The sequence below is a fragment of the Sebastes fasciatus genome, chromosome 13 (genome assembly GCF_043250625.1).
Source record: "Sebastes fasciatus isolate fSebFas1 chromosome 13, fSebFas1.pri, whole genome shotgun sequence".
Lineage (NCBI taxonomy): Eukaryota > Metazoa > Chordata > Actinopteri > Perciformes > Sebastidae > Sebastes > Sebastes fasciatus.
Genome location: NC_133807.1, coordinates 27,357,856 through 27,366,787, shown reverse-complemented (window position 1 = coordinate 27,366,787; position 8,932 = coordinate 27,357,856). Strand labels below are relative to the sequence as shown.

At 41.3% G+C, this 8,932-nt stretch overlaps 1 protein-coding gene across 6 annotated transcripts in view; it reads right to left on the bottom strand.

Annotated features, from left to right (window-relative positions):
- Window positions 1-471: 471 nt before the first annotated feature.
- The window catches only part of LOC141781099 (E3 ubiquitin-protein ligase rnf213-alpha-like), a 36,678-nt gene continuing 28,217 nt past the window's right edge, over window positions 472-8,932 (bottom strand). For all 6 annotated transcript variants that reach the window (XM_074656621.1, XM_074656626.1, XM_074656623.1 and 3 more), the window contains 17 exons: window positions 8,308-8,550; window positions 8,157-8,232; window positions 8,045-8,079; window positions 7,849-7,949; window positions 7,585-7,741; window positions 6,689-6,863; window positions 5,722-5,816; window positions 5,368-5,619; window positions 4,778-4,910; window positions 4,359-4,442; window positions 4,090-4,270; window positions 3,662-3,863; window positions 3,499-3,576; window positions 3,176-3,373; window positions 2,848-2,937; window positions 2,542-2,720; window positions 472-1,362 (listed from right to left, as the gene is read on the bottom strand). In XM_074656621.1, the coding sequence (XP_074512722.1) occupies window positions 1,206-1,362; window positions 2,542-2,720; window positions 2,848-2,937; window positions 3,176-3,373; window positions 3,499-3,576; window positions 3,662-3,863; window positions 4,090-4,270; window positions 4,359-4,442; window positions 4,778-4,910; window positions 5,368-5,619; window positions 5,722-5,816; window positions 6,689-6,863; window positions 7,585-7,741; window positions 7,849-7,949; window positions 8,045-8,079; window positions 8,157-8,232; window positions 8,308-8,550 (2,436 nt within the window). In that variant the 3' untranslated portion in view covers window positions 472-1,205. The remainder of the gene's footprint in view (window positions 1,363-2,541; window positions 2,721-2,847; window positions 2,938-3,175; window positions 3,374-3,498; window positions 3,577-3,661; window positions 3,864-4,089; window positions 4,271-4,358; window positions 4,443-4,777; window positions 4,911-5,367; window positions 5,620-5,721; window positions 5,817-6,688; window positions 6,864-7,584; window positions 7,742-7,848; window positions 7,950-8,044; window positions 8,080-8,156; window positions 8,233-8,307; window positions 8,551-8,932) is intronic.

Sequence of the window (8,932 nt, the reverse complement as noted above, 5' to 3'; positions counted from 1 at the left end):
GGGCAGATTGAAGTAGAGATAAGTGAGAGAAACAAAAAGGAACACAAGAAAACAACAATGACAAAAGACACAATGGAATCTGCTCATGCCCACAAATGATGTTAGTCTCACAGGAGGTGAATCCGTGCACGACATCCACATTTCATTACAGCTTGTTGCCAAACCCCCCGCTGAGCAAAAATATTCTACTGTCACACTCCACTATGACTACAGGATTTAAGACTACTCAGAGTCCCACTCAGAGCTGACTTGAGGAAATAATCCAGTTTGTCTACAATAGCAGATGGAAACATTTATAATAAAACCGTAACGTACTGACAGATAATTAGATAAATTACGTAAATATTACTCCATAATAACCAGGAAGAGGAGGGAGCAGCACCGAGCCTCACCAGCATGAGATGAATAAGATGCCTTATTTGAAACATGCATGTATTGTTATGCATTATTATCTCATAATACAAAAAAAGGTGACATTTATGCTTTATTGGAAGCAGTATATGTATTATCACGCATACATAGAAAATAACAATAAGTAAGACAATAACAGTATATTGTATTCTGTAAATATGCTGAACATTAGATGAAAAACTGGAATGTAAAAGAAAGGAAATTAACTTTTTTTTAAAACACATTTTATCGTTTTTAAGACAGTGATTTTAAAAAGTGGAAGAAAGGCAAGTGCAACTTTTACATACGTAAGACACATCAACATAACATGATTAAACAGCGATAGAAAAAAGGGATGGAAATGGCTTTTGAGGAATGTGAAAAGACACGTTATACTTGATAAAGTGACTTAGGTCAGAGTGGTTTTCAGATCCTCCCCCGAGTTATTCCACATTATTTACCTGAGTAGAAGTCAGATTGTTTTTTCTGCCTCTTCGAGACAAATTCACATTTACAAGTAAAGTGCGAGATAGAAGACGTTCAACCGTACGGAAAACTCTGTACATGTTGGTGCCCAGGAAAATAGAAAATAACACAAAACAAAGAGCAAATAATCCTCACCTCTTCATATATGAACTGCACACTCAGTTTTTGCTGGCACTATGATGCTTAACATTAGTGCTCTTAAAAAGGCACGTCTCTGCATAAATATGTGTAAAATACAGAACTTATCACCCGTCCACATCCGCTTCAATACTGTCGATTCACCATGATTGTAAACATCAATCTGAGGGACATGATTATATATGACGTCTTCATTGTCTCTGGCCGCGATCCTGCTTGAAGGCCACGATGAACTTCCAGGCTTCGACATACTGGGAGAGGCAGATCTCCACTGGGAAGAGCTCCTCCACGTCAGGAGGGGTGTCCAGGTCTTTGCGCTCCAAGTAAGACACCAGCGTGACTTTCAGGCTTTTAAGAGACAAAACATATTACTTTATAAATGTGATCTGACATCACACAAATTTACACTTTTATTCTTTGTTTTAACTACATTAAATATATATATGTAGCATAAATAAATGGCAGACTTAATTGAGGCTGAGGACTAGAGTTATTGATACAGACCAGTGGTTCCCATCCTTTTTTCTTAAGGGACCCTTTTTCTATCATTGAATAAACTGACGACCCCTGACTAAGTGACATATTTTATGGATATTTCATCAATGCATTACAGTAACAGTACAGAACAGCTGATAAACTGTACAATTAAAAACAGTGAATGCAATAACTACAGGAAGTTTGGATAAAACGAACGATTTGGAGAAATTTTGAGCAGATTATTTCCCTGTGAATATTGCATCAGAGATGAGTCTTCCTGTTATTTTAAAGAACTTTGTTGTTTGGAACTAGTTTTTTTTCTATTTTTAATAATGATACATACTTTAAAGGCTTCTTTTTTTTCAATTTTCTTCTCCCTGACACTTGGCCATTGTTCCATTAGCTCTTTGGTCGTTTGCGTACTTTTAAAGTTTATATTTTAAATAAGAAACCAAACTTTTAAAAATAACAATTTCATTTAGATTTCTTCTTTCTAAAGGCCAACTGTATATTTTTTGTTAATAGGGTCTCGCGACCCCCCCATGAAACTTTGGCGACCCCTAGCGGGGGTCGAGACCCCCAGGTTGGGAACCAGTGATACAGATAATGCTAAGGTAACGGCCACGTTACTTAATAGCACAGTATTTACCGCGGCATAGTGTTTCAACTTCATGGGTTCATCGGGATAGAAATTTCCTTTGTACCCAAGCCCAGTCAAATAAAATTAATTTGTACAATGTGTGCAAAATAACCTTTTGTCTCTGGCTTTTTCAGGACAACCAACTGTAATAATAGAGAGCCAACTCTGACCAAAGTTAATTTCAGGTTTGTTTGCGTGCAGCACGCTAAATCAGCCAAGGTGGCTCAAAGTGGGAAAGGAACAACATTGACTTTGTTTTAACTAAGACTCAAAAACACGGCACGCAATGGGGTTTTCCCTCATTTCTCTCTCTTCCATTTTGAAGGATCAAGCCTTGATTTAAGACATGATTTTTTAGAATTTATAGACATTAACAAATCACAAATAATTTCGTAAAAAGATCGTTTTACCTCCAGTCAGGCCTGTAGGTATCAAGTGCATTGGACTTTTTAAGGACCAGCACCAGGAACTCGTGCATCTCCAGCAGGAACGAGTCGGCGCTGCACTTAGAAAAGAAGCCGGTCAGCAGCCTGTGCTCGTCCTCGCTCAGGGCCTGTTTGTACCTCTCCGACACTTCCACAAACGGATCCTGAAGAACACAGACAATGCATGGAACAGGCAAAATAGTAATAATGCACTTTTATATAGAAGCATTTATTAAGAAAAATACGGAGACAAATGACAATACCATCTGTATCTGTATACCGATGCCTTACCCTTTTGAGCCGCAGCATGTTTTCTGATTTGAGTGAGGCCAGCAGCTGCCACAGAGCCACACAATGCTTTAGACAGCACATGCTCAGGGCCTGTGAGCAAAACAAAGAGGACATTAAGTATTATCTCATGTCTAGCACCTAAAACAAGACCAATTAAAACCATGTTTGTAAAAGTATAGTATGATAGCACTAAAAAGTCAGACAACAAAGAGTTGCTCTTTGGGTGCAGATTTGGCAAATTGTTTGGAAAGAAAGTAACAAAAGTGAATGTGGAAGCGAGAGAAGGTGCAACAGGATAAAAACAACCGGTGTCTCAAGATAGGCCGACCTTGAGGATATGCGCAGCCATCTGGTTTCCCATCTGCAGCACCTCCTCCAGGTAGCGGGACAGCTGCATGTCAGACTCTCCCCCAGTCATGGCGAGGAAACCGAGGGCCACTTCCAGCGTGGACAAGGCCTCACACACCTCGCTGTAGGAGTGCAGCTCCCCGGCGACGGCGAACAGGGTGAGAGTCTGAAGAGGCTCCTGTTGGCACACAGACATGTATCGTCTCATGAGGGGATTATCTACAGTAATTGTACTTTTCCACCACTGACTATATGTGGTAAATGAATGGTAGTTTCAATACTGTACTGTATATCACAACTTACTTGCTGGACTTTTGCTTTTACATCCTTCAGGATAATCTCATAGTTGCGGTCATGTCTGTTCACTAGTGTTGGGATGCCCTGTGGAGAAGGGACAGAGGAATTATGGGATTTTAACACTTTTCTAAACAAACAGGAGCCATTTCTGTGCTTTCCATTTGCTCACATTGAGAGTGATGAGAGGTTTGCCCAGTAAGAAGCGGGAGACGATCTGCTGCTGGATCTTGGGCAAGTCGTACTCGTGAAGAGTCTCCTGGCCTCTCTCGATGCTGTACTGAGTGTTGGACAGAACTAGGGGCATCAGGTCCCGCTCCAGCTCGTACCGGATCACATGCAGGTCAGTCAGATCCGCCGGGCTCACTTTGTAGCTGGGGGGAGGGATAAACAGACCAGTCAGACAGAGTTTATGTATTTTGTTTTTAGCATTTGTTTCCTTTTTACACCCTTTATGACCTTGTAATTAAAAATCTTTCTATTCTTTTAACAACCTCTCAGTATAACCAATACATAAATGTGGTATATATTTGGAGTAGAAGTTTACACACTGCAGCCAAACATGCACAAGTGAGAAAAATGTGGCGTGAGCGCCCCCACCTGGTCTCCTCTCCAGTGTGCTTGTCCACACAGTAGACCAGGTCATTGTGCAGGGCGATGAGGTAGCTGACGAGGGCCGTGGAGCACAGGCCTGGGCCTTGTCGCCGTGGTAACAGCACCTTGAGGTCACTGTTAAGGTCCAGGTCCTTCTGGCAGAACTCAGCTGGGATCTTGATCTCACCTGAACAACAACATTTCAATTAAAATTGGATAACGTGTTGGTGTCGGGATAAGCCAGAGTTGGTGCAACAAAGTGTGTTTTTATTTACCGTTAGTGGCCAAAGACACTCTGAGCTGATTCCAGCTTGTCAGGAAGATCTTGATGTATTTATCATACCAGGCTTTCAGCGAAACTGCACACATGAAGAAAACAAAAAAATGTCATCCCAAGTGTACACACATGTCAACTAGAGACACGACTTCCAGTAAATTGGATAAACTGACTATAACATAATAAGACATCTCATGTGTGGAAGAGATTTAGCCCTTTTAAGAATCATTGTCTCCCTCTAGGTTAAAACAACTCATTCCTTGGCAGGCAGTGTTTCTAAACTGTACGTCTCCAGCTATTTTACAATGACACTTCCAAGAAAGAGGTAATAAGAAACTGCGTGTATCTCTTGTGTAAAGTGAGTCATACAGTGTAAAAAAGTTGAGAGCCGCTGGCGTAGGCAGTTAGTTTCAGTACCTGCTTTCTGACTGTGGAGGAATTCGCCGATGGTGCCACAAGTCAGCTCGGTGATGTTTTGAAACCTCTTGACCAGATCTCTCTGGAGCATGAGGATATCAGGAAGGTGCTTCACCAGCCGGAGCTCTGCTTCCTGAAAATAAAAAGGTTTCGTTAACCATAACAATGACGAAATATGTTCGTCAGTGACCTTTTATTTCCATGACTAAGACGAGATGACGAGACGACACCGACGTCGTTAAACACCAACTGTGACGATATCAAACACGCAATATGGTTGACGAAAAAAGACGAGACTAAAATGTAGTTTCAAAACATAGAAACTTGTCACCTTACACCCTTCTTCCTCTCTCTCTGTCTCAAACACACACACACAACGTGCACAGACATGCCCACTTCATGATAATCACATGCAGTTTATGGTAATTCCTGTTTATTTCAGCTTTCAGATGCTATACACCACATCTATGTGACATTTACTGTTGACCTGCTATCTCCCCCTAAACACCCCCTGTACCACTCTAAAAAAGACAAAAATGGGTCTAAGTGGTTCTCTTAGGGTAAAAAAAGGTGTGCTTGAATGTTCTTACCCTGTGCAGAAACCTCCAGAGCACCGGCAGGGTGTCTTTGCCGTCATTCTGCTCCACAATGTGGGTGAGGCTCAGCAGAGACACTTTCTCCCGGCAGCTCCACACGGCAGAACCGTGGATCAGAGAGTTCTGGGGAAGCGAGGCCAAGAACAGACGAGGATCGCCAAACATGAGCTTCATGATGGGATTAGCGGAGATGCGAGAGTCAGCCCGGATGAACGCGTTCACTTCCTTCAGCTGTCTATCCAAGTTCTGTGCAGGAGAAAATGACGGAAGAAAATGTCTAATGAGCACATATTTTACAAACAGGCAGAATTAAAAGATTAGATTATGCGCCAGATTAAGTATTTCTACCTTCAGCTGAGGTGTGATGATGGCGTTGCTCACTTCCATCTCCCATCCATTTCTGGCGTTTTTGGTGGAGAGCACGTTGTCATAAGGAACCGGCCCTGAAAGGAAAGACCGGCAGTGTTTAATAGTAGAAGGAAATCCAGTGAATCTAGTGTTTCATTTTTGGAGGGACATTTTTTTTACCTAGGTTGAAAAGTCTCAAAACAAATAAAAATGTTGCACATAATTTACAGCTGTCTGAAGTTACTATAATACGTTATCACTGTAATCACATCACCTTATGATCCTGGATCATATGGGAAAGCTAGAAGTGGTATTGCAAAGGGAAATCCTGACCCACAAATCCTGCATTTGTTGACGTAGTGAGATGGTGCACGCTCTGTTGCAACAGCACAAACTGTCTGTTTGCAACTGTCTGATGTGTACAGTGCTGTGGTGAGGAACACCACACAATTTCTGACCACTAGAGGGCACCCCTTTCCTGTCTTTCCTACTTTCTGTCGCTGTCCTGCAGCCTACACATTTGCAGTAATACAGTAGTAAAAGGTTCAGGAGCAAGAGGCTTTAGAAACATGCTGTCACTACCTTTAGAATAGAGGTGAAAACAGTAACACTTTTACACTTTTACGTTTTGCATTCCAACTGCACCTTAGTTTATTCCTTTGTACACATTTATTTATTACTTGTGCATAGAGCCAATACAACTCAGCAAGTGCAATATCTTACTGTTTTTATAGGTCAAAGCAAAAACATATATTCTATTTAAAATATATATTTTTTATACTGTTTGATATGTGTATGCACCGTCAGGACTGCTACTGTACTTTGTGCAATGACAACAAAGGAATTCTATTCTACTCTATTCTACATTAGTGGACACAGGTTGGTATTCAGACTACGGTAACTTTATTTTTGGTATCATTAGCACATAATACTTTTAGAGTAGAGTGATAGGTTTGTTGTTGCTTACATGTCTGTTGCTGTTTGGGTTCCATGAGGCTGCTGATGAGCAGGTGAACAGCGCTGACTGTGTCGTCTGTCCCTTTACCCAGAGATCTGATCAGATGCTCCATGTCCTTTCGCAGGTGAGCACGTAGAAATGCACCGGGGTCAGGGACCGGAGGATTGATGATGGCGGAGATAGGCTGGAAACACAAATAAAGTACATGACTGACCAGACTCACCTCTTAAACACAAACAGGATATCAATAGTGTTTTTTTGCCGCACCTCTAAACCAGGGCTAGTCGATATGGCTTAAAAATAATATCTCAATATTTTTAGGCTAAGTTGCGATATACAATATGTATCTTGATATTTTCATATTTTCTCTTAAATAACAGTTATGTTATTTTAGAGAAAATTACATAACTGTTTGATTTAACCCTTTGATGCATATGATCCTACCAGCGTGATCATTATAACATATTTCTCCAAAATACAGTCTGCAGGCAGTATTTTTTTAATCATCATTAATTTTATCTATTATTTAATATTCATTTTTTGTTTATTTATTTATTTATTACTGACTGACTGAATGACTTATTGAATTTATGTGAAACTGAAATCACATTCCCCGGAAGATCACTTTTATTTTGACGTCAGTTCTTACATGCTCTTACCGTAATGCCTACTATATAAGCAAGACGCCAAAGCGAGTCTCATGCTGCCAGCTTAAAAAAATGACGTGACAATTAGTCTAATATTTATCTCGATGTTCACGATATAGTCATTTACTACATCCCATATAGAATAAGCTGCGATATATCACTTATATTCGATATATCGCCCACCCCTACTCTAAACTAAACTGAATATATTGCGGGGGAAAGGATCTCCATTAGAACTGTACTCATTATTTCAGCTACCTGCAGGTGGTTGCAGGTCCCCAGCAGCATGGCCATGTGAGTGAGCATGCGGACCATGGTGAAGGGAACGGGGGAAATGCTCTTTGTGTCCAGCATGTCTGGATTGTCCCTGCGACTGGGGTCACCGAGGATGTGGCCTGTCTTAGTGCGGTCACCCCTGTGAGGAGATAATTAATAAATAGATACAAATTAAAAGAAAATACACACTAATTAACTCTCTTTTGTATTCCAGAGTCTCCCCGGATTAACTCATAGACCACTTACTGCAGCTGCATAGCTTGAAATCCAGCCACAGGCAGGTGGTTGTCTCCTCCTATTTCAACACCACAGTCCAAACAGTGACTCTTTTGCATGGGCTGGCCGCACTAGAGGAAAAGAAACCGGACGCAATAAAATTAATTCTTCAGAGTATGGAAACTACTAAAAAAACGTATTATGAGACAGACTGATCGTAACATACCTCTCCAATGGTGCAGGGGTGACCATTTGGACAATCTATGGTAAGAGAAAATCAAAAATTACTTAATTTTCAATGATATTTCGAATTTGAAAGTACAATTTGATTTACTTACGGTACCACTGCAACGGTCCCATTGCTTGTTGGGCCAAAACTAACATGTCCTCTGGCATGGTAGGCAAGAAGGCTGCCTGCATAAACAGATAAAAACATTAAGTTCACTTGAAAGAGTTGCCAACAGTGAAAGCAGCGGACATTACACATACCTGCATGTTGGCAGGTGCCCATGCCAGCTGCTGCAGGGGAGCTAAGATCCCCTGGTTCCCGCAGAGCAAGACAGCAGCCAGGTGGATGGTTAAGTCCACGTGCACGGACCGGGCACCAGAGGCGCCGGGAGGAACAGTCAACGGGCCGAGTTGGTTGATCACCAGAGCCTTGGCGAAGGCTTTCATCTGTGGGCTGGCAAGGAATTTGGAGTTCTTGATGAACTTCAACAGGGCTTCCAATTGCTGTAGGTACAAAGATACATAAATATATAGATATGTAGTTTACTGACAAAAGCCGTGTTTCCGTTCAATTGTCAAGCGAATTTTAAGCAAACTTTTGAAATGTTGCAAAAAAAGAAAGTAGGCGCGTTTCCATCAAACTTAAACAACTTAAATAAGCTCTCCTACAGTGTAGTTTGGTCAGAATGTGGCGCTATAGGCTACGCATGGCTGAAATTCGCCAGTAAATTAGAAGAAGTAGAGGCTGCAAAGCAGAAACAAAACAAGTCGGCTTGGACATCTAACCATCTACGAGAGAAAAATGAAGAAAGGTCTTCAGGAATTGGTTTAAATTGTTCTTTCATGTCAGCTACCATTGGCCATGTTTCATCCTGTCTGGAGACAA